The following is a 25872-nucleotide window of genomic DNA, read 5'->3' on the forward strand; positions in this document are numbered from 1 at the left end:
TTTAAGAAAGAGTGTAACTGCTACATATATCTTATTCAGTCGTTGACTTTGTGACTGACTCATTTCATATTGCATAATGTCATCAAGCTTTATCTTTATAGTTGTTAAGAATATTTTCTGCTTATTAAATTCTGGGTATTTTAGTATTTTTTGTTTCAAATTATGTTTACTGAATGATTTGGTGACAAAAATTTGCATTGCTTTTAGCTATTGGCTTTCAGTAAAAACTGCAATAATTATAGTTATGCAAATAGCTCTTTATATAACCATATACATGACAGTTTATATGTGCTGCATTCTTTTTTATTCTACTTTTCTACATTTACATTCATGATAAACTGTTTTAATTCTGTAGCTTTGTAATTCGTTTTGAAATCAGGAACGGTAATGCCTTCAACATTGTTTTGGTTTTTTTGAAGACTTTTTTTTTTTCAGACGGAGTTTCGCTCTTGCTACCCAGGCTGGAGTGCAATGGTGCGATCTCGGCTCACCACAACCTCCGCCTCCTGGGTTCAAGCAGTTCTCCTGCCTCACCCTCCTCAGTAGCTGGGACTACAGGCGCGTACCACCATGCCCAGTTAATTTTTGTATTTTTAGTACAGACGAGGTTTCACCTTGTTGACCAGGATGGTCTCGATCTCTTGACCTCGTGATCCATCCGCCTTGGCCTCCTAGAGTACTGGGATTATAGGCATGAGCCACCACGCCCGGCCCGAAGATTGTTGGATATTTTATTTTCTCTTGAGATTTTACATAATTTTGGTATTGCTGTTTATATTTCTTTCTTTCTTCTTTTTTTTCAGTCGGAGTCTTGCTGTGCTGCCAGGCTGAAGTGAAATGGCACAAACCCGGCTCACTGCAACCTCTCCTTTCCAGGTTCAAGTGATTCTCTTGCCTCAGCCTCCCAAGTAGCTGGGATTACAAGTATGGGCCACCATGTCCAGCTAATTTTTGTATTTTTTTTTTGGTACAAATGTAGTTTCACCATTTTAGGTAGGATGGTCTTGATCTCTTGATCTTGTGATTCCCCTGCCTCAGCCTCCCAAAGAGCTGGGGTTACAGGCATGAGCCACCGTGCCTGGCCGCTGTTTATATTTTTTCAAAAAATGCAGTGAGAGATTTTTTTTTTTTGGGGGGGAGACGGAGTTTCGCTGTTGTTACCCAGGCTGGAGTGCAATGGCGCGATCTCGGCTCACCACAACCTCCGCCTCCTGGGTTCAGGCAATTCTCCTGCCTCAGCCTCCTGAGTAGCTGGGATTAAAGGCATGTGCCACCATGCCCAGCTAATTTTTTGTATTTTTAGTAGAGACAGGGTTTCACCATTTTGACCAGGATGGTCTTGATCTCTTGACCTCGTGATCAACCCGCCTTGGCCTCCCAGTGTGCTGGGATTACAGGCGTTTGCCACCACGCCCAGCCACAGTGAGAAATTTTAAAACATTGCATTAAATCTATAGGTTACATTGAGCAATATGGACTTTTCCAAAATATTATTTGAATTTTTGCACAGATGCATGCTCAAGAGTTTGGTGCTGTTTAATTTTTATATATTTGTAAATTTTTAAGTTTTTTTCTATTATTGTTCCATACTCTCATTCCATTTTGGTCATATAAAGTAATTCATAAAAATTTTGTTTTAGTCCAAGGCAGGCAGATCACAGTGTCAGAAGTTTGAGACTGGCCTGGCTAATATGGTGAACCCCACCTCCCACTAAAAATATAAAAATTAGCTGGGTGTGGTGGTGTGTGCTTGTAGTCCCAGCTACTCGGGAGGTGGAGTCAGGAGAATCTCTTGAACCTGAGAGGAGGAAGTTGCAGTGAGCCGAGATCGCATCATTGGACTCCAGCATGGATGACAGGGTGAGATTCCATTTCAACAACAACAACAACAAAAAAATTGTTTTAAAAAATTTGGTAAGACTTTTTTCGAGGAGAATGTATGAGTTTTTTTTTGAGACAGGTTCTTGCTCTATTGCCCAGACTGGAGTGCAGTGGCGGTCTCGGCTCACTGCAACCTCTGCCTCCCAGGTTCAAGTGATCCTCCCGCCTTAGCTTCCTGAGTAGCTGGAATTACAGGCATGTGACACCATACCTGGCTAATTTTTTGTATTTTTAGTAGAGATGGGGTTTCTCCATATTGGTTAGGCTGGTCTCGAAATCACAGTCTCAGGTGATCTGCCTTCCTCGGCCTCCCAAAGTGCTGGAATTACAGGCATGACATACTGCACCCAGCCAGATTTTCCTCTTTTTAAGGCTGGCTAGTATTCCATTGTGTAACTATGTCAAATGTTTTTTTAGAAAATAATCTAAATATATATTTATTATTGGTTGAAAAACTTGTAGTAATAGAAGGCTATTTTTATGTTTAGCATGTATTACTGTAATTCAGCCTTAAATATTAACAATAGCTAGTTTGTACTGAGAACTAACCCTAACACTATATACGTGCTAATGAATTTAATTCTCCCAGTAACTTAATACCATAGGTAATATAATTATTCTCGTTTTACAGAGGAACAAAAAGAGCCACTGAGAAAAACAACTTGCTGACAATAGTGCAGGCTGGAGTTTAGTGGTTTGATCTTGGCTCGCTGAAATCTCCACCTCCTGAGTTTAAACGATTTTCATGCCTCATCCTCCCGAATAGCTGCAACTATAGATATGGAACACCATGACTGGCTAATTTTTGTATTTTTAGTTGAAATGGAGTTTTTACATGTTGGCAATCTGGTCAGTGACTTTATGTGAATTTTACACCTTGTCCTCCCAAAGTGCTGAGATTACAGGCATGCCACCATGCCCAGCCTAATATGAATATTTCTTGAATGGAGAAAAAGTTATTCAGATAGTTTCTTGTAGGTTAACATAAAAGAACAATTAGCAAAAACATTTGAAATGGGATAAAATTAATCAAACTCACATCTTTTCAATACGTGGTTGTAATTGCTATGCTTTTTTAAATGGCTAGATTATTAACAAAATGCAAAGACAAGACTTTGGCTTTGCTCAATTGTTAAGTTTTTGAACATTTTGAAATCTGATATCCTGGCTAAAGATTTTAAAAATAATAACTTTTCAGTGGCTTTTTAGGGTTTCTAAGGCAATACAAGAAGAATTTTAATAGGCAGAAAAATGCATTCTACATACACACATTGCGCTTCTCTGATTTGCTTTGACATTGAAAGATTAAAGAGTGCAAATCTAGTTTCTCAATTTTGAGTAAATTAAGAAAAGATTTATTTTTCAGCTAGGCAGATAATTGTATAAAATTAATATATAACAGACGTCGTTAGCCGTCCAAAAATAGCATGACTTTGCAGAGTGGCAGTATTGTAGCCAATGAGTTTTTTATCCACATGCAATTACTGCTAATTGAAAACTTTCCCCAATACCCCTCATGACAACTTAAAATATAGTCAGCATTGGCAATTTTTGACAGTCTCTACGGAGCCTGAGTTATTAAAAATAAAAAAGCATGACTATATTCAGTAAGTATCTAGCCCTGCAAATGACAGTCCAATAAAATGCAGACCCTAATTGGTGCATGTGGAAAGCATTGATGTGCAGTGTGGCACACCTTCACTCAGCACCTCCTTATGCCTGTTTACAGACATAACAATTTCTCTTATGTGACTGAGGGTGAATACTGGGAACTGAGAATGCTGTGTTCAGAATGATTACTGCAAACTTGGTCAACACATTATTTTCATAGTATAAAGAAATTTTATGAATCTTAACTCTTGTCTCAGAAAGCCTTTTCATAAAAGATTATTTCAAGTACTTAATTTGGATTTATTAAAAATGACAGTATTCCAGGTAAGTCAGAAACACTTAAATGTCAATTAAATTTCATAAAATATATTTGAATAAGACAAATTCTCTTAGCCAAGACTTATTACTAAATTTAGAGAGAAAAGGAAAACCAGTACTTTGAGTAGAACAGAAGTTCTACTCAAACAAGTGTTCTTCATCATCATCATTAAAGTGGCAACAGCACAACATGATTTTCTGAAACCAGCTGGACTGTTTTTCGCTGATAAAAAGTCGAAAGTACTTTAAAATAATGAAGGAAAGTGATATAAATGGAATACTTATATAAAACAAAAGTAAATCTAAGTGGAATACTTATATGACATACTTTTTTTTTTTTTTTTTTTATTGTTACAATGGCTTTTTTTTTTTTTTAATTTTTTATTGGATTATAGGTTTTGGGGTACATGAGCAGAGCATGCAAGACAGTTGCGTAGGTACACACATGGCAGTGTGCTTTGCTTTTCTTCTCCCCTTCACCCACATTTGGCATTTCTCCCCAGGCTACCCCTCCCCACCTCCCCCTCCCGACATACTTTTAAAATAAAAAGCATTTGAGATGAGATTATTGGTATGAGGTCATCATATTTTTACTTCTCTTGACAGAGTAACTTCATTCACAATGTTCTTATTTCAAACAATTTTTATTCTGCTAGATATTTGCTAGCTTTCAGTCTAACTTTATCTGAGCTCAATAGAAATCAACCAAAAACCACAAGCATTTTATTATTGATTCATATTCTTATTTTTGCTTAAAATACATTAACTTTTGATGAGAGATTTATACTTTTTTTTTTTTCAGTGTCTTTATTGCTGAGAAGTTGCTGTCCTGCCAGAAAACTGCTATTCTCAGTTCTGTCCACATCGTCTAATAAATAGTGAGCAAAGGTAATGTTTGGGTAAGAAGCAAATGTGTCTTCTCTGCATCTTTTTTTTCTTTGGCTGAAGAAAGGAGAATGTAGATAGATTAAAGAAGATATAATTCCTGAAAAATTATTTAGAAGTCCTCTTAACCAGAAAAAAAAAAGCTCAAAAGATTGTGATAGGAGCAGAAAATATACTATCTTGCTAAGCCTCTAAAATTTAAGTATAAAACCTTTATTGCTTTAACAAATATTCCTTCAGTTTGGATTTTTTTCAGATATGATCCAATTTTCTGGTGAATCAAAACTGAGAGGAGAATAACTTATTTGTTAAGGTAAAAAATGTAGGGAAGACTCACTACTTATAACCAACATCTTTACCCCCAGGCCCAGCAATCATATTTTGAGCTCTGCTTTTATTGATACAGGAGCACACAAATTAGGCAGATTTTGAGGATAAGAGAGCCCTCAGCAAAGCGTCTCTTTTAACAAGAAGCAGCCCCCAAATGATTTTTTTTCCCAACCAAGAACAGCCTGTAAAATCCAGCTGTAAGCACAGATAAGCAAACTTGCATGGGTGAATGTCGACAGCTCTGCCAATAGGAAAAGACTACCTGGGGCCAAGCATTTTCAACATGCAGGCTCCATATTCCTTTTTTTTTTTTTTTTTTTTTTTTGGTCAAACACATGTACAGTAAAGGAACAGGCAGCATGGCACTGGCCACGTAAAGAACCCATCTGCATAGCAGAAAATAAAGTGGGGAGGCGGTCAGCTTCTTCATGCACCTGGTTTGACCAATCTTTTAAGCCCTGTGTAAATCAAACACCACCTCCTCAAGCTCATCTATAAAACCCTGCAGTAGAGAGGTTTTCTTTTTCTTTTGCCTATTAAACCTCTGCTCTTACCCTCACTCCTTGTGTTTTCATACTTAATGTTCTTGCTGTAAGGCAATGAGCCTTGGATATTACCCCAGATGAAAGACACTGCTTCACTGTGGGTGCTTGCCCAGGATTATAAAAAGGGTGGGTATAAAAGCAGACCCTGGCCGGGCACAGTGACTCAAGCCTGTAATCCCAGCACTTTGGGAGGCTGAGGCGGGTGGATCATGAGGTCAAGAGATCGAGACCATCCTAGTCAACATGGTGAAACCCCGTCTCTACTAAAAATACAAAAAATCAGCTGGGCACGGTGGCACGTGCCTGTAATCCCAGCTACTCGGGAGGCTGAGGCAGGAGAATTGCCTGAACCCAGGAGGCGGAGGTTGCGGTGAGCCGAGATTGCACCATTGCACTCCGGTCTGGGTAACAAGAGCAAAACTCCATCTCAAAAGAAAAAAGCAGACCCTGACAGGTGCAATGGCTCACACCTGTAATCCTAGCACTTAGGGAGGCCAATGTGGGTGGATCTCTTGAGGTCAGCAGTTTGAGACCAGCCTCACCAATATGGTGAAAAACCTGCCTCTACTAAAAATACGAAATAGCCAAGCATGGTGGTGCGTGCCTGCAATCTCAGTACTCACGAGGCTGAGGCAGGAGAATCCACTTGAACTCAGGAGGTGGAGGTTGCAGTGAGCCAAGGTCATGCCACTGCACTCCAGCCTGGGTGACAGAGCAAGACTGTCTCAAAAAAAAAAAAAAAAAATGCAGGTCGCAACTCTGTCCTTTTATTTTGAGGTGCTCACCCTCAAAATTTAAAATTTTAAAATTTTGCATTAACTTTTGCATTTAAATTTTTTAAATTTTCCCATTTTTAAATCAAATAAAATCAGAAATACCAGGCATCCTATGGCTATCTGCCCTTAGGGTGAGCTGCCATTCTCATGTCTCAGATGACAGGCTTGTTGGGGAGAACATAATGAATCTTCTATTGCCCTCAGGTTGCTGCATATATTGGCTACTTTTCAAACTGATTTTTATTTATGGAGGACCTAGCCATCATATGGGTCTGGTAGAGGTCCTGAAGTAATTGAGGATTTCTGTCTTGGGCCACACCCTGGTTTTGTCTGAAGGGTTCGGGACTGACCCCAACCTCTGACTGCTAGACTGGGTGTTGGCAAGAGGATTTCCAAGCTTTCCCTATCACAGCTTTTCTCCTTTTCTATCCGTCAACACCATGTCTTCTGTCCTCTCTGTATACAACGCCACAAAAATTTTTACAGTTCCGAAAAGCAATCCTGTTAGGCAAGATCAGAAGCTGCCTATAGTAACGGGAAATGTGGCTCAAGGGGTTGCTGGTTTTGTAATTTTTTAGAAGCAGAGCATCCCACCACAGTCAAAACCACTGTCTTTTCACCTTGGGCCACTTCCAGGGAAAGGAAGGAGACTAAAAGAATGCCTTCCTGTCCCTTTTATTTCTAGGTAACAAACCATCTTTGGCCTGCACTCTTGAGCGCATTTAGAGGCATTAGCACTCCTGTAACTCCACGACTTTGAAAAATTAAAAAATGGTTTATTTTCTTTTGCACAAGGGCATGACATTCTTACTAGACCGTTGAAAACATTGCAAAATCAATCCAGCTCTTTGAGCAGTCATATCAAGTAGGCCTATTCGAGTGATTCTCCAAAATTAGAGAATCAACTTGCAGGAGAACCTTCTGAGGATCCCCTTCATTCAGGACCCCCTCAAGTTCCCATCTCATTGCAGAATTTTAGTCAAATAAAGGGATACTTAGGCTGATTTTCTGATGACCCCACTAGGTATATAGAAGCTTTTCAAAATTTACCTCAGGTGTTTGACACCCTACATAGAGTAATGTTATGCTGCTCCTAAGCCAAGCTCTTACCACAGCTGAAAAATAGGAAAATCTGCGGGCAGCAGAGAATTTTGGAGATGAGCAATATTTATCCTATAGTAGGCCAAAAAGAAAATAGTGAGTGAAAAAAAAATAGAAACATTATTCCCAATAGGAAAAAAGGCAATACCTCTTGACAATCCTGATTGGAACCCCAATGATGCCATACATAAACACTTTTTTAATGTGCATATTGAAGGGCCTGTGAAGAACTGAGACCAAACCTCTTAATTACTCTAAACTGTCCATGATAGACAAGAAGCTAGATGAGAATCCTGCAGCCTTTATGAAAAAGCTGAGAGGCACTAATAAGACACACCCCCTTATCCCCTGATTCAGTTAAGGGACGGCTAATCCTATAACGCAAAGTTATTACACTGGCAGCTTCTGATATTAGAAGAAAGCTGCAGATGCAGGCTTAGGAGCAGACAGACCTTGGAGAACCTCCTGAGAGTGGCCAACTTAGTCTTTTATAATAAGGACCAGGAGGAGCCTCCCAAAAAAGAGAGAAAGCACAAGAGAAAAGGACAAAGTCTCTAGTAGCTGCTTTGTATGCTTGTAAAGTCCAGTATCTTCAGGGTACATCCACTAGTTGCTACCCACATGGCAAGTCAGGCTCTTTGAAAAGGAGTGCCCAGGCAGCAAGAGGAATCCACCTCAACCCTGTCCAGCCTGTGGCAGGGACCACTGTACTCCCAAAGTGCTGGGATTACAGGTATGAGCCACCACACCTGGTGGAATCACTTTAATAAGCATTTTAGAGGGTCTACAAAGAACAAAGACCAAACTTCTTAATTATTCTAAACTGTCTATAATAGACCAAAAACCAGATAAGAATCCGGTAGCCTTTATGGAAAGACTGAGAGAGGCACTAATAGAGCACACCTCCTTATTTCCTGATTCAGTCAAGAAATAGCTCATTCTAAAGGACAAGTTTATTACACAGTCAGCTTCTGATATTAGAGGAAAACTACAGAAGCAAGCTATAGGAACAAATAGCGTCTTAAAGAACCTCCTGAAAGTGGTCACTTTGGTTTTTTATAATAGAAACCAAGAGAAGGGGAGAGAGAGAGAGTGCGCACATAGGAGACTGACAAAGGCAGTAGCAGTTTCTTTGCAGGTGTAAAAAGACCAGGATCTGTAAGGTGCATTTGCTAGTTACTATTGATGTAGCAAGCAGGGTACTTTAAGAAGGAATGCCCTAGGGTCGGGCGTGGTGGCTCACGCCTGTAATCTCAGCACTTTGGTAGGCCAAGGCGGGTGGATCACGAGGTCAAGAGATTGAGACCATCCTGGTCAAAATGGTGAAACCCCGTCTCTACTAAAAATGTGAAAAATTAGTTGGGCACGGTGGCACATGCCTGTAATCCCAACTACTCAGGAGGCTGAGGCAAGAGAATTGCCTGAACCCAGGAGGCGGAGGTTGCGGTGAGCCAAGATCGCGCCATTGCACTCCAGCCTGGGTAACAAGAGCGAAACTCCGTCTCAAAAAAAAAAAAAAAAAGAAGAAGGAATTCCCAAACAGAAGAAGCCACCTCCACCCTGTCCAGCCTATGGTGGGGACCACTGGAGATCAAACTGGCCTCAAAGGTGAAGGTCGCTGGGTTCAGAACCAGCCTCAAAGATGGTTCAGCAGGACTGACTGTCCCAGGGCTCAAACCCTGGTTCCAGCAGTTCAAACTGCCATTAGAGCAGAAGAGAGCCAGGTGATTCTGGAAATTAAAGGAAGGAAAGTAGACCTCTTTCTTTTTTTTTTTTTTTTTTTTTTTAGATGGAGTTTCGCTCTTGTTACCCAGGCTGGAGTGCAATGGGCGATCTCGGCTCACCGCAACCTCCGCCTCCTGGGTTCAGGCAATTTTCCTGCCTCAGCCTCCTGAGTAGCTGGGATTACAGGCACGCGCCACCGTGCCCGGCTAATTTTTTGTATTTTTAGTAGAGACGGGGTTTCACCATGTTGACCAGGATGGTCTCGATCTCTTGACCTCGTGATCCACCCGCCTCGGCCTCCCAAAGTGCTGGGATTACAGGCGTGAACCACCGCGCCCGGTGGAAAGTAGGCCTCTTTCTACACTCTAGAGCCAGTCTCTCAGTTTTCTTATCTCTAATTGAGGTCTCCTCTCCTCCCATAGCAAGATAATAAAAAGCATCTCAGGAAAAATTCTAATCCAGTATTTTTCTCAACCTAGTTGCAGTTAAGAGCACTTACTGTTTGTGCTTTCAAGCCATTGTCACAATGGCTCTACTACTCACAAATCCTCCAAATTAACCCTAGAAATAAACTGTTTACACCCCACATAATGTGGCAAAATTACTGTCTTCTCAGGGGAGCCCTTAGCTAACAGTCAGTAAAGTAAGAAATAAGGCAGAATAAGCAGTAGTTACTCTAAGTTATGTCTCTCCCAAGACAAAAGCACTTAATTCGCTGAACGAATAGCTCTTTTTTTTTTCCCGAGACGGAGTTTTCACTGTTGTTACCCAGACTGGAGTACAATGGCGCAATCTTGGCTCACCGCAACCTCCGCCTCCTGGATTCAAGCAATTCTCCTGCCTCAGCCTCCCGAGTAGCTGGGACTGCTGGTGCGCACCACCATGCCCAGCTAATTTTTTGTACTTTTAGTAGAGACAGGATTTCACCATGTTGATCAGGATGGTCTCAGTCTCTTGGCCTCGTGATCCACCTGCCTAGGCCTCCCAAAATGCTGGGATTACAGGCGTGAGCCACCGTGCCAGGCCACAAATAGCTCTTACAAGAGCACTTAAGTAAGGGAAAGGTAGCTAACATTTACATTAACTCAGTGTGCTTTCTTTGCTCGCTATGCTCCTGCTGTCATTTGAAAGACGTTCTTTTATCACTAATGAATATCTTTTAAAATATCACCAAAAGATTCGAATGTTATTAACCTGTTTTCCTTCCATGAGAATTAGCTGTGATACATTATAGGAAACATCACAAGGAACAAATAAAGTAGCCAAAGGAAATAGGTTAGCTGATCAGGCAGCCAAGTCAGTGGCAAGGAAGCCTCAAGACATCAACACACTTCGAGCTCTTCTAATCTAGGAAGACTCCACAGCAGAAATTAAAGCTCAGTATACTCCTGCAGGAATAAAATAGGCCACTTCTCGAGGGCATTCTTTGTAGCCCTCAGGGTGGAAACAGTGAGATGATATCAAATTCCATTTGCCAGCCTCCAGCCAATGGAAAGTCCTTAGAATCCTTTACTAAGCTTTTCTCTTAGAAAAGGATAAAACTTATCAATGTGCTCAGAGATTGTTTTCAAGCAGAACACCTCTAGCTTGATTAAGCCTGTAACTTCTCTAGCTCACTTCCAACAGGAATTTACACAACTAGCAGAAGCTCAACCCCAAGAAATAGGACCTCTATTTAGCCCAGGAAATTTGGTATTAATACAAACTCTCCTCTCCCTCTCTTTCAATAAGCCAAGCTGGGGATAGCTTTACATTAGTTGTTCTTTTAACCCGCTCCAGTAGTTGAGTTACAGGTATCAACTTCTGAATACACAACATGCAAGTCAAAGCCTGAAGAGCTGAAAGTACAAGCCCCGACAGTCCAGAGGAACATCCTAAATATCAGTATAAGAAATAGAAAATCTTAAGCTGAAAATCATAAAACATAAGTGTCTAAGTGAGGGCTACTCAAGTTACTCAGCCCCATACCTCACCTGATACTTTTTGTCATTTCTACCTTTTTTCCTCAGAATTCACCAACAAATGTTAGAAATTCTTATTGCATATTTTCAAGGAAATTTTAATTATGCATAGGATTGCATTTGTAACTTTGTAGATCCTAAAAGCAAAATGTTATATCCTGGCAAGTAAGTTTTAAACAAATGATTTACTATGCCACTTCTATGAGAATTGTTGTACTTAACTCTATTTGTAATAGAACTAAACCCTGGCACCCACAATGTGAAATTCTAGTTGTAAAATTCTGATTGCTGTAATATTTTGCCTAATTATTTAATAACAGGATTAATAATTGCAGGAAAGATTTAGTCAAGATTGTTTTGCTTATAGCAAAAATAGTAGTTACAGACAAGAAGTAAGCCTGAAAGTTTTACTATCATTAAATTTGAAATGACATGGCCAGGCGCAGTGGCTCAAGCCTGTAATCCCAGCACTTTGGGAGGCCGAGGCCGGTGGATCACGAGGTCAAGAGATCGAAACCATCCTGGTCAACATGGTGAAACTCTGTCTCTACTAAAAATACAAAAACTTAGCTGGGCATGGTGGTGTGTGCCTGTAATCCCAGCTACTCAGGAGGCTGAGGCAGGAGAATTGCCTGAACCCAGGAGGCGAACGTTGCGGTGAGCTGAGATCGTGCCATTGCACTCTAGCCTGGGTAACAAGAGTGAAGCTCTGTCTCAAAAAAAAAAAAAAAAAAAATTGAAATAACATTTAAAAATAAAAAAATAAAGTGACATTATTCCAGATCTTAGCAATAGGAAAAGGCAAGATTCATATCTCAAGAAGTGACTTGAGGGACAAGAAGCAGGTTGTAAGGATAAATTTTAGTATGCAGGGCATGCAGAAGGTGCTTGGAGGTGCAGGGTGTACATGACTTGCTGGAGGACTTATATATATTCATAGGTCATCCATTAGTCTGACCAGCATCATTGAATACAGAGTCAGGTTGTGGATTAAGTGCTGGGATTATAGGCATGAGCCACCATGCCCACCTCCCTGCCATGCTTTGTAAGTGGCATTGTTGTCTGAGGTGATACCCAAGATTTGTTGTCTCATGGACACAGACAACTAGGACATGTACACACAAAGTGTGAGGTTTAGAGTGGAATTTTAATAGATGAAAAAGAAGAGGTCTCTCTGATGCAGAGACAGGGCTCACAGAAATAAGTTGCCACTTTTGAGGTGAAATGTAAAAGGTTTTACAGATGAGATTGAGGAGTTCCTGTGTGGTTTACATAGGGCATGAAAGATTGGTCAGACCAGGTGAGCCATGTCATAAGATGCAAAAAACAGGCTAGGACTAGGTGTGGCATTGGCATAGCATGTGAAGAAGCTGGCTGCCCCACCCTAACCTTATATTATGCAGATGAGTTCTCTGGCTGGCACCACATTGCCTGCTTCTTTTTTGTACACATGGTGACAAAAAAAAGGGAAGATGGAGCCTCCATGTTGAACACACCTGACTTCCACCTAGTCCTTTTCTATTGGCACAGCTGCTGGCATTCACCTGTGCAAGCTTCCAGCTTTTTTATTTATGTTTGTAGCTCAGTTGTTCAGGCTTCTCTTTGTTAGAAAAACAATTTTGAGGCTGCTTTTAGTTAAAAGGTAAACCTTGCCAAAAACTACTTTGCCCTCACTATCTACCTAAATTTACTTGTAGCTCCTGTATTAATTTCATCTTCGACTTGACCAATGAGCACTTCTTACTTTCCCAGCCTATTCCTGTCAAAATATTCTGAAAAATTGATCCCCAATGCTTGAGAAGACTGATTTGGGTAATAATAAACTCTAGTCCCATCACAATCATCTCTGTATAGATTACCCTTTCTCAGTTGCAATTTTCCTGTCTTGATGAATTGGCTCTGTCTAGGCAGTGGGCAAGTGAACTGACTTGTTAGTTGCACCTTCCCTGATCTAACTCCCTCCACCATCTTTCCCAAGCACTCTTTTTACCTCTTCTTGGTCTGTTTTCTGAAATAAAAACTTATCTTCAGAGTTGTCTCCAACAGGAGAGAAACACAAGATTACTAAAACTTTAGGAACAGAGATTACACACTAGTTTAAGAGGGTGCCCTCTCTTGTGTGGCATATATACACAATGGAATACTATGCAGCTATTAAAAAGAATGAGTTAATGTCCTTTGCAGGAACGTGGATGAAGCTGGAAGCCATCATTCTCAGCAAACTATTATAGGAACAGAAAACCAAACACCGCGTGTTCTCAATTGTAAGTGGAAGTTGAACAATGAGAACACATGGACATAGGGAGGAAAACATAACACACAAGGGCCTGTCAGGGGAGGCCCATGGGGTGGGAGAGCATTAGGACAGATATCTAATACATGCAGGGCTTATAACCTAGGTGATGGGTTGATAGGTGCAGCAAACCACCATGGCACATGTATACCTGTGAAACACACCTGCACGTGTTTGTTGATACCTGCACCTGTATCCCAGAACTTAAAGAAAAAAAAAAGTACCCTTTCTTCAAGATGGGTGCATAAAAAGGCAGAAAGCAATTTCAGTAGGAAAAAAAAAATTTTTGCCCCAATGAATACTTAAAGAAATGAGACGAAAATAGGGGGCCACAGTGGCTCTGGCCAGTTGTCCTGGCGCTTGAGGAGGCGAGGCCATGAGTTCAAGGCCAACCTGAGCAACGTTACATGCTCTCATTGATTGACAAAAAAAGGAATTAGACTAAAATAGAAAAGCTTTTCATTTTCATGTTCCTTTTCACAATTAATCTATTTATTTGAATCATATAGGTATCCATTTTGACTTTTGAAAAGCCAAAGTGGCTCATCTACCATCTTATGGGGGAAGAGATTAAGCTGAAATTTCAATCCTCTATCACATGGTTGGTTTTCCTTGCAACCAAGCCCCATCCTGAGGTCCAGAAGCCATAGCCAGCAGTCATCTCATTAGCATAAAAAAACTTCTCATTTTAGACATTCCAAAAATTTTAGGGAATGCATAGAAAGTAACTGAGAGAGACTATAATCACTTTCTCATGCTGACAGGAGCCTCCATGCATGGCTCAGCTCTGGCTCTCCCTGGGGAGGTTAGCTCCACCCTCCTTCCAGTTAAGACCCAACCTCAATAACCCACAGCATGTCCTGGAACTCGGCATTCTCTGAAGTGTTCTTGGTGTTTGTTGTTTATCTTGTATTTGCTCTTGGAAACTGTGTCTAGTTCACCACTGTTTTCTCAGCATCAAGCACAGTGCTGGGCTCACGGCAGTTGCTCAATGAGATAATCAATGAAAAATAACACTGCAAAAGAAAAGCAGAGTGGACTGGGTCATAGCACAACTTCACTCAGCCACTCCCTATCTGGGTGACCTTGGACGAGTCCCTGAATTTATTTATTTATTTATTTATTTTTGCAAGACTGAGTCTTGCTCTGTTACCAGGCTGGAGTGCAGTGATGCAATCTCAGCTCACTGTAACCTCTGCCTCCTGGATTCAAGGAATTCTGTCTCAGCCTCCGAAGTAGCTGGGACTATAGGTGTGCTCACCATGCCCAGCTAATTTTTGTATTTTTCATAGAGATGGGGTGAATTTTTTTCCCTTTAGTCACTTTGTCTCTGATATGGGGAATACTTAAAAGTTACTTGACAGGGTGTTTGCTAATGAGGATTTAATAAAAAATATACAAAATACTTCTAAACGTAGGTTGGCAGAGTGAGTGCTGCATACATTGAGATGTTTGCATTATCATGCAGTTGTTGGATTTTTTTTTTCACTCATTAATCTTGAATCTTTGTTCACCTCATTGCGTATAAATGAAATACATTTCAAATTATGTCAGGTATTTGATGGTAAAATTATTTAAAATATCAATAGTTAGGCAGGGCATGGTTGCTCACATCAGGCCTATAGTTCCAGCACTTTGGAAAACCAAGGTAGGTGGGTCTTATGAGCTCAGGAGTTTGAGGCCAGCTTGGAAAATCTGCTAAAACCCCATTTCTACCAAAAAAGAAAAACCCACAAAATTAGCTAGGCATGGTGGCATGCACCTGTAGTCTCAGGTAACTAAGAGGCTGAGGTGGGAGAATTGCCTGAGCCCCAAAAGTGGAGGCTGCTATGAGCCATGATCAAGCCACTGCACTTCAGCCTGGTAATGGAGTGAGACCCTGTCTCAAAGAATACATATAGTTGATATTTATTTATTGATTATTATTATTTTTAAGTTGGAGTCAGCTCTGTTGCCCAGGCTGGAGTGCAGTGGCTCGATCTCAGCTCATTGCATCCTCTACCTCCCCGGTTCAAGCAATTCTCCCGAGTATCTGGGACTACAGGTGTGCACCATCATGTCCAGCTAATTTTGATGTTTTTAGTAGAGACAGGGTTTCACTATGTTGGCCAGGATGGTCTCAGTCTCCTGAACTCATGATTGGCCCGCCTCAGCCTCTCAAAGTATTGGGATTACAGGCATGAGCCACCATGCCCAGCAATAGTTGATATTTACGTAGGATTCCTGTATGCTACATAAATAACTCTTGAGAACAGAATTATTTACTTTTTAGATAATGTACATTATCTGCCTTTTTCAGTGATAATTTTTTGTATTTTGTGTGTAGTTCAAAAAGTTTTCATTATCTGGGCAAATAAATATATTCTAAGCCACATAGTTTTAAAATATTTCCTTTTTTTTTTTTTTTTTTGAGATGGAGTTTCACTGTTGTTACCCAGACTGGAGTGCAATGGCACGATCTCAGCTCACCACAACCTCCGCCTTCCGGGTTCAAGCAATTCTCCTGCCCCAGCCTCCCGAGTAGCTGGGACTACAGGCACGCACCACCATGCCCAGCTAATTTTTGTAGTTTTTAGTAGAGACGGGGTTTCACCTTGTTGACCAGGATGGTCTCGATCTCTTGACCTTGTGATCCACCTGCCTTGGCCTCCCAAAGTGCTGCGATTATAGGTGTGAGCCACCACTCTTGTCCTCTTTTTTTGGGGCCAGGAACAGAGTCTTGCTCTGTCGCCAGGCACCAGGCTGCAGTGCAGTGGTGCGATCTCAGCTCCCAGGTCCAAGCAATTCTCCTGCCTCAGCCTTCTGGGTAGCTGAGACTATAGACGTATGCCACCACGCCCAGCTAATTTTTTTTTTGTATTTTTAGTAGAGACGGGGTTTCACCATGTTGGCCAGGATGGAATATTTTCTTTAATTGTCTGGAGCAGTTTATATAATAATTTTTTTTGAGAAGGAGTCTCTGTCGCCCAAGGTAGAGTGTAGTGGCATAATCTTGGCTCACTGCCACCTCTGACTCCCAGGTTCAAGCGATTCTCCTGCCTCAGCTCCCCAGTGGCTGGGACTACAGATGCACACCACCACAACCGGCTAATTTTTGTATTTTTAGTAGAGACAGGGTTTCAGCATATTGGCCACAATGGTCTTGATTTCTTGACCTCATAATTTGCCTGCCTTGGCCTTCCAAAGTGCTGGGATTATAGGTGTGAGGCACCGCACCCAGCCAATAACCCTCTTAGATTTTCTCAGTAAACATATAAGCATCTGGCCACTATATAATTAACTAACTTTGATAATACATTTCAAATGCTTCTATTAGAAGACATTCTATTATTTTCAATGCATCATTTTATATTTATACATTCTACAAATACATAGATAAGGAATAGGTAGACAGATGTTATATACATATTTGTGTAGATAAATGTAGATACAAATACATACCTCTTTAGACAATGTAACTTTCAAAATCAGAATGATCACATTTAGCCTTTGTATATAATCAAAAAGAGCAAGAGATTTTACATCTTTACGTTTACATTTTTAAAATAAACGTGAATAATAAATTGTTTAAATAAAATTCTGTATTTTATTTTATAAGAACTTCTGTACCTATTCTGATACTTGAGATTAACTTTAAATTGTCTTTTTCTGAGTTTGCTCAGTTTTTATTTCAACTAATACTGCATTATGGGAACACCTTGGAGGCTTTCTATATTTATATGTTCTGCATCAGTATCTAAAACCTGGAAATTATCTCATTTTGAATTTCTTATGGAAATAGAATATTCTTCACTAAGGATAGTAGTATACTGTACTTTAATGTCCTGAGGCTTTAAACTGTCATATTATCTATATAATATTTAGTTATTTTAATTTGCTTTCAGTTTTAATATTTGCTTATTCATTTCTCTTGACATGCAAAACATTTCCTTGGATCCTATTAATGAACCTAAGTGCTGGGGCTTTCTTTTTTCTTTTTTCCTTTTTTGAGATGGAGTCTTGCACTGTTGTGCAGGCTGCAGTGCAGATTGCAGCCTCTATCTCCCTGGTTCAAGCGACTCTCCCACTTCAGCCTCTGAGTAGCTGAGGTTACAGGCAGCTGCTACTATCCCCCAAAATTACAAAAAAAGTAATTTTTGTACTTTTGAAAAGATGGGTTTCACTATGTTGGCCAAACTCCTGACCTCAAATGATCCCCCCGCTTCAGCCTCCCAAAGTGCAGGATTATTGGCGTGAGCTACTATATCCAGCCTGTTTTTTTATTTTGATATAAAAAATTAAACCTTAGTCTGGGTGTAATGGCTCATACCTGTAATCCCAACACTTTGGGAGACTGAGGTCAGAGGATTATTTGAGCCAAGGAGTTTGAGACCAGTCTGGTCTACATAGTGAGACCTCATCTCTACAAATAATAATAAATTAGCTGAACATGGTAGCACATGCCTGTTCTCCCTGCTGTTCAGAGGGCTAAGGTAATAGAATTTCTTGAGCCCAGATGTTTGAGGCTGCAGTAGGCTGTGATTATGTCACTGCACTCCAGCTAGAGAAACAGAGAGTCTCTCAAAAAAAGAAAACTACAGAAATATACTATAAAATATTTGTTTAGTATTTATAGCAGCAAAATTTGCAATTGCAAAAATATGGAACCAGCCTAAATGCCCATCAGTCATAGTGAATAAAGAAAATGTGATACTTAAAACTACACAAACACACACACACACACCATGGAATACTCAATCATTAAAAGAATAATGGCATTTGCAGCAATTCAGATGATTGGAGACCATTATTTAAGTGAAGTAACTCAGGAATAAAAAATCAAACATTATATGTTCTCACATAAATATGGGAGCTAAGCTATGAGGATGTAAACACATAAGAATTATATAATAGACTCTGGGGACACAGAGGGAAGGGTCAGAAGAGTGTGAGGGTTAAAAGACTGAACATTGAGTAAATACAGTGTACTCTGCTTGTGTCCTGGGTGCACCAAAATCGCAGAAGTAAAGAACTTATCAGTGTAACCAAACACTACCCATATCCCAAAAACAATTAGAAGAAGAAGAAAACATACACACCCACACAAAAAACCCACACATAAGTTTATATGCTTTGGCATTTTTAAAGAAACATCTGTCATCCAGGATGAAATACAGTGGCTTGATCACAGTTCACTGCAGTCTCGACTTCCTGGCCTCAGGCAGTCCTACCTTAGCCTCCTGAATAGCTGGTACTACAGGTGCAGGCCACCATGCTCAGCTAATGTTTGTATTTTTGTAGCTATGGATTACTAGCCATGTTGCCCAGGCTAGTCTCGAGTTTCTGGGCTTAGTCTCCGTGTCTTGGCCTCCCAAAGTACTGGGATTACAAGTGTGAACTACCATACTTGACCAGAATCTTATTTTTATATGATATATAAAAAACTGAATATATTTAGATCTGTTAATGGAAAATTTGGAAAAAAATGTTTTATTAACAATATAAAATGATTTTTATCCTTAAATACTGATATAAAACAGTTAAAAATTATATCCTAGGAATTTCAGTATAAATTAGGGTTGTTTTTTTTTTTGAGACGGAGTTTCCCTGTTTCCCAGACTGGAGTGCAGTGGCATGATCTTGGCTCACCACAACCTCCGCCTCCTGGGTTCAAGCAATTCTGCCTCAGCCTCCCGAGTAGCTGGGACTACAGGCGTGCACCACCATGCCCAGCCAATTTTTGTATTTTTAGTAGAGACGGGATTTCACCCTGTTGACCAGGATGGTCTTGATCTCTTGACCTCGTGATCCACCCGCCTCGGCCTCCCAAAATGCTGGGATTACAGGTGTGAGCCACCACGCCCAGCCTAAATTCGGTTTTTAAGGTTAATGTAATATATATAAAATTACTAGATGGAAAAAAAACAGCTCTTTATAGAAGTATGTGAACATAAGCAAAATATGCTTTTGATGAAAAAATGAACATTTTGCCTAGTTTGAAATTACTTGGTTTTCTTCAAATTGAAAAATAAAATGGAATGTAAATTCAAATTAATATAAAGTTAAAACAAGTATAGGAGATAACAACCTATGTATTGAAAATGAGAGTGGTCAAAAGTGAGAGATATGATGTATTTATTTATGAAATTTAATTTAAAATTAAGTTTAGTATTAATAAGTAAAAATTGTTTTCTCTTGAACAAAAATATATGTATTATTAAAATCAATGAGTATAGCCTGGCGCAGTGTCTCACACCTGTAATCCCAGCAATTTGGGAGGCCAAGGTGGGCAGATCACCTAAGGTCAGAAGTTCGAGATGAGATTGGTCAACATGGTGAAACCCCATCTCTACTAAAAATACAGAAATTAGCTGGGTATGGTGGCACATGCCTGTAATACCAGCTACTCAGGAGGCTGAGGCAGGAGAATTGTTTGAACTCAGGAGGTGGAGGTTGCAGTGAGCCAAGATCATGCCACTGCACTCCAGCCTGGGCAACAGAGTAAAACTTCATCTAAAAAAAAAAAAAAAGCCAAAATATTTTTGTTCACCTTTTGAATAAATTTAAAAGGGTGCACCAAAGAGCGTGTTCTCATGCTCTTTCTCAGGTTATTTGATTGAAAAATGGAATCGCCGGGCGTGGTGGCTCACGCCTGTAATCCCAGCACTTTGGGAGGCCGAGGCGGGTGGATCACGAGGTCAAGAGATCAAGACCATCCTGGTCAACATGGTGAAACCCCGTCTCTACCAAAAATACAAAAATTTATCTGGGCACGGTGGTGCGTGCCTGTAATCCCAGCTACTCAGGACGCTGAGGCAGGAGAATTGCCTGACTCTAGGAGGCGGAGGTTGCGGTGAGCCGAGATCGTGCCATTGCACTCCAGCCTGGGTAACGAGCGAAACTCCGTCTCAAAAAAAAAAAAAAAGAAAAAGAAAAATGGAATCTTCTGCATCAAAAAGGTTTTATTTTTTAAAATCTTAATTATCACTTTGGCTAAATAAAAGACTACTATGTTATGGTGACCTGTGATTCTATTTTGGTCAGGTATTGTATCCTTTTGACATACTTGACAGGCTTCTCAAAATGAAATTTCAGCTTAAAAAATGTTTTTAATGCTATAGAGGGCCAATACAGCATCCAAAAGTGTGAGAAGTAAGATTATTTGATATGTTAAATTACATGGGAAGCATTGTCAAATTAAAAAATGATGTTACCGAGAAGGCAGAGGTTGTGGTGAGCTGAGATCGTGCCATTGCACTCCAGTCTGGGTAACAACAGCGAGACTCCATCTCAAAAAAAAAAAAAAAATGATGTTAGACCTTCAACTCATATTCTAAAAAATGCTATTAATATTTATTTAAAAATCATATAAAATGTCTTAAAATCTAATATATCTGAGTATATACTATCAGTCATAATAATGATTATTACAATAAATTGTAGGCCACGGATATAATTAGCTTTTCATTTGTTTTTTCATAATTTAAGCCATTTTCATGGTTAATGATTTAATGTTGTTGTTTTTGTTTTTGTTTTTTTTTGTAGACAGTTTTGCTCTTGTCACCCAGGCTGGAGTGCAATGGTGCAATCTTGGCTCACTGCAACCTCTGCCTCATGGTTTCAAGCAATTCTCCTGCTTCAGTCTCCAGAGTAGCAGAGATTTCAGGCATGCACCACCACACCCAGCTAATTTTTGTCTTATTAGCATTGACGAGGTTTTACCATGTTGGCCAGGCTAGTCTTCAACTTCTGATCTCAGGTGATCCACCCACCTTGGCCTCCCAAAGTGCTAGGATTACAGGTGTGAGACACTGAGCCTGGCTGGTCAATGGTTTAATTCTAATGTAGTTTCTAAAAACTTCAAAAGCTTAAAAAAATCCTAGAGGAATGTATCTATCTAGAGGAATGTGTCTATAAGGAGGTTCATAAAAAATGATAAGGGTCCAGAGAAGTTTAATACAGGTTTATGATAATTTAAGGATCAAACCATTTGGACTGAGTAAGAATTGTGAGTATTTTAATGAAGATAGTGAGTGACTCTTATAAAACTGCTAACCAAGGCAAAAGAAAAATTAATTGAACTTCAGGAAAATACTCTGCAACGTTTCTATCTTAAATAAGCCAGTAATGAATTTTTAAAGATATGTCATTTCAATAACCTGTGATCCAACTCAAATTACCTATGATAACCCCTTACTGTTACGCACCTATATTGGAGAAACAAACCTGATATTTAAGATGACAAATTTGGCTGCGTGCGGTGGCTCACGCCTGTAATCCTAGCACTTTGGGAGGCTGAGGTGGGTGGATCACCTGAGGTCAGGAGTTCATGACCAGCCTGGCCATCATGGTGAAACCCCATCTTTAAACAAACAAACAAAAAAAGATGACACATTTAATGTTAAGTGTAAACTCATGGAGAAACCAGAAAGCCAGCAGCCATTGGTTCATTTCTGAGTTCTTAAGGCTTTCGTTATTTAAAAGGCCACATTTCATTATGTAATCACAGAAGAGATAAAATAATCAAAGTTAAATATAAATTAAATGTGTGTGTGTGTTTAGTAATTTAGTAACCTTAATTATTAAAATAGGTTAGGACCATGTTTTTTTTTTTTCTTAAACACATAATCCTGAGAAGACAATCTCAGGATTGGTGCTTATATTCACAGGAAATAAAAAGGATAACCACATACTGATCATTAAGGCCAAACACAATAGCTATATAAGTTTGCCTTTAACCTATTTTTTTTGAGACGAAATCTCGCTTTGTTGCCCAGGCTGGAGTGCACTGGTGTGATCTCTGCAACCTCCACCTTCTGGGTTCAAGCGATTCTCCTGTCTCGGCCTCTTTGAGTAGCCGGGATTACTGGCACTCACTGCCACACCTGGCTAATTGTTGTATTTTTAGTGGAGACAGGATTTTGTCATGTTGGTCAGACTTGTCTCGAACTCCTGACCTCAGGTGATCCACCTGCCTCGGCCTCCCAAAGTCCTGGGATTACAGGCATGAGCCACAGGATCACAGGATTACAGCCTGGGCTAACTAACCTATTTTTTCTATATCTAAGTATTGAAGGTCAAGACTGTGGACAGATTTGAAGACAGAGTTTTATTCCCCTGTGGCACCAGCACTTTTTGTTCCCTGCTTGATCTCTGGAAGGAAGGTGGGCAACAGGTGGCCAGCAGTGGTCTACCTGTGGCTACTTTATTCCCACTGCCTTCTGCCCTTTCTATGGCCACTATCTGTTCCACCCTCAACACTGACAAGAAATGTTGGGTAGGGAGAAGCTGTTCCCTTATTACCTCTGGCAGAAAATAAGATGTTCAGGCCCTCCACCCACCGGACAGCAGAGCTGCACTTCCATGTGGCAGCTATTGGCCATGCGTGGCTTCTGGGTGCCTGGAATGTGGCTGGTCTGAACTGCAGTTTTCTAGAAAGGTAAAATGCAGTTTTAAATATTTAGTTCCAAATATATATATTCTTTATTAATGATTACATATTGCTCACATTAAAATATTTTGAATATAGTGGGTTGTAAACAATTATTTCCACCTGTTGTTTCTTTTTAAAGTTTGGCTACTAAAAAATTTAAAAGTCATGTGTGGCTTACATTTAATTTCAGAGGATTGCCTCCTTTTTAAAATCTTAGGCTGCCTGCTCAAAGGACCGGAAGCCAGGAAAGTCATAAATTTAAGTTTTAAAATAATTATTATTTTTGTTTGTGAGTAGCCATATAGTATATACCCTCTGAGACTGGCCTGACTCAGCTCAGGGAGAAAGCCCTGCCTGAAAAGGTAGCAGCTTAAGACTGTCACTCCATTCAGCCCAGCATCTGATCACATCTGTCACTCCGGGTCTGAGGGGGCGGGGTCTGGAGCGTTATCTAATGAGAGACGCTGATCTGGGAACCATCCAATCGGGCACGCAGCTGGAGCGGACAGGGCAGCTTCCGGGATATGGCGGGGGCCTTTGTCTCTCGCTGAAGCCGGAGCTCCAGGTCTGTTCGTTTCTGTGTCCTCTGCTCCTAGAGGCCCAGTCTCTGTGGCTCTGTGATCTGCAGGTATTGGGAGATCCACAGCTAAGACGCCGGGAACCCCTGGAACCCTAGAAATGGTGAGAGTGCCGGGTACGATATCCCGAGAGGGGGAGGGGCTGTGGCGGGACTCAGGCCTCCCTGCAGTCCGCTCCGCAGTCTGCACCCCGAGTGCTTCCCCAGTTCGACCTCATTCCCCTTCAGCCGTAATATGGCGGCTGAGCTAACAGCCGGGTTCCCGGAGTCCTATATTCGGTGCGCTGTGTCTGTGCCCTGGCCTAATGCCTTCTCTAGGCAGTTCTGCACCCGCAGAGCCCCGTCTCTGCCAGATAGTGCAGGGACCACGAGAGGGCCCAGTCAGGACAATCCTGACTCCGGGTGCGGGTTCATGAATGGGAAGAGCTTTGGTCCCGGGAGTTCCCAGTTCCTTTTTATTTCCCCCTATTAAAAATTTATGGGAGTCACCGTACAAAATTAAAGAATTTAATCGAAGAGTGATTTAGAGATTGTTGCACACCCAATTGTGCTTTGTAGTTTGTGGCTTATGAGAGACGCTTGAATGAAAGTCCGTTTTTTTGTTTTTTTGAGATGGAGTTTCGCTCTTGTCACCCAGGCTGGAGTGCAATGGCGGGATCTCGGCTCGCTGCAACCTCTGCCTCCCAGGTTCAAGCGATTTTCCTGCCTCAGCCTTCCAAGTAGCTGGGATTACAGGCGCCACCAGGCCCAGCTAATTTTGTATTTTTAGTAGAGAAGAGGTTTCACCGTGTTGGTCAGGCTGGTCTCAAATGCCTGATACCGGGCACTCCACCAGCCTCCCAAAGTGCTGGGATTACAGGCGCCAACCATCGCGCCCAGCCAAAGGAAAGAGTTTAAAGGTACACGAGAAAGAAAACCAAATTGAATAATTGATTAAGTACAATTACATCGCTTCTTAATTTGTATGATTAAGGTAGAAATTTCCTGGTTATGTAATGAGAAATTAATTGGCAGCTTATGGTTGGTTAAGCCTGAATTTTGTTTTCCCCAATGTAGTAATTTACCAAAAAAATGCATTTGAGTTAAATTTTTTAAAAAGTAGGATTCAGGCACTAGAGCCACCTCAGTCTAATTGCCTCCCACTTGATTATTTTTACATCCACAGGACTAATTTTCTCCTGCATTTTTCACAACTGCCCCAAGCATGGTCTCGGGTCTATCCCCTACCTGCTATTTCTCTAGCCTAACTATGACTATCAGTAAAATAATATATTTCCAGTTCTGACATCCCCAGATGCCAGCTTTCCCTATTTAATTCACATTAACTATTTTTATTTTATTGTAAGTTTTAGATACTATATTTTAATCATTTTTTGACAAAGCATTGAATGGCACTTAGAAAAATGGTTTTCTGTTTGAAAATATTTTTCATGAGAACAAAGTAAAGAACCATCTCCTAACACTGTATCGTAAAACATCTTTTGATTCTTTTCCTTTTATCTTCCCTAGGCACAGATATTCGAAATATTTTTGTGTCAGCGTTTTTCTTTGGAAACTTTATGGGGTGATGCATCCATAGCCACCCTTTAGTTTTTTTCCTGGTCCTCAGTTTCAGTACTTTCTGTGAATAAACCAATATACCCACCATGGTTATGTCTGTTAGAGTGTCTAGTGACTATCATCTCCTGGGTAATTTTCTCCCATAGGACAACATGAGGTATGGAGTGTAGCCTCTCAAGGAGTAGATGGATGCCCTGGGGCTGAGAAGAATCTCCTGGTGTACTCTTCCTTTGAAAAGCTAACCTCTTGATCTTCACTCAACCCAGCTTCCATTTCTTGGAGACACATTGCTGGTCATCAATCAGTTGCTGGTATTGACGGGAAAACACAGAAACAATTTTTTTTTGGATTGTCTTAAGATTTGTGAAAGAAAAAATAGCATCCCAAAAGAAAAACAAAAGTGACCCCAGTGAGGTGGTGCAACAACATGCAAAGTAAAATGCACTTGGGGCAGTCACTTGAGGCATAGTGCAGAGTCTCCTGAGAGGGTGGTCATTGAGCACTTAAGTGAGTAGTATTGGGTGGGAGACTCTCTCAAGTGATTGGAGGACCTGACTTGACACATATATCAGACACATCTGTTTTCTTTCTTTTTTTTTTTTTTTCAAGACAGAGTCTTGGTCTGTGACCTAGGCTGAAGTGCAGTGGTATGATCTCATCTCACTGCAACCTCCGCTTCCAGGTTCAAGCAATTCTCCTGCCTCAGCCTCCCAAGTAGCTGGGACTACTGGCGCCTGCCACCATGCCTGGCTAATTTTTGTATTTCTAGTAGAGACGAGGTTTCAACATATTGGCGAGGCTGGTCTTGAACTCCTGACCTTGTGATCCGCCCGCCTTGACCTCCCAAAGTGCTGGAATTACAGGCTTGAGCCACTGCGCCTGGCGGACACATCTGTT

At 40.7% G+C, this 25872-nt stretch overlaps 1 protein-coding gene and 1 non-coding gene across 40 annotated transcripts in view; both read left to right on the top strand.

Annotated features, from left to right (window-relative positions):
• LOC100387714 (uncharacterized) overlaps positions 1-25872 on the top strand; it is a 76932-nt gene that overhangs the window by 5803 nt on the left and 45257 nt on the right. For 5 of the 39 annotated variants that reach the window (XM_078359852.1, XM_078359863.1, XM_078359834.1 and 2 more), the window contains exons 2-4: positions 4613-4698; positions 13318-13397; positions 15840-23519. The exons of 1 other annotated variant lie outside the window; for it this stretch is intronic. Coding sequence is in view for 14 of the 38 variants with exons in the window: in XM_078359834.1 (XP_078215960.1) it covers positions 23517-23519 (3 nt within the window). In the remaining 24 variants the exon portion in view is untranslated. Of the gene's footprint in view, positions 1-803; positions 1915-2512; positions 2731-4612; positions 4710-13317; positions 13398-15839; positions 23520-25121; positions 25287-25872 lie in introns of those variants that run through there. 33 more of the 39 variants (XM_035285507.3, XM_035285514.3, XM_035285519.3 and 30 more) reach the window with 23 other exon arrangements.
• Positions 3311-3451, top strand: LOC118150415 (U4 spliceosomal RNA). The gene has a single exon (XR_004738513.1). It is a non-coding gene; the product is annotated as a U4 spliceosomal RNA (small nuclear RNA).

This window comes from Callithrix jacchus, chromosome 22, assembly GCF_049354715.1.
Source record: "Callithrix jacchus isolate 240 chromosome 22, calJac240_pri, whole genome shotgun sequence".
NCBI lineage: Eukaryota > Metazoa > Chordata > Mammalia > Primates > Cebidae > Callithrix > Callithrix jacchus.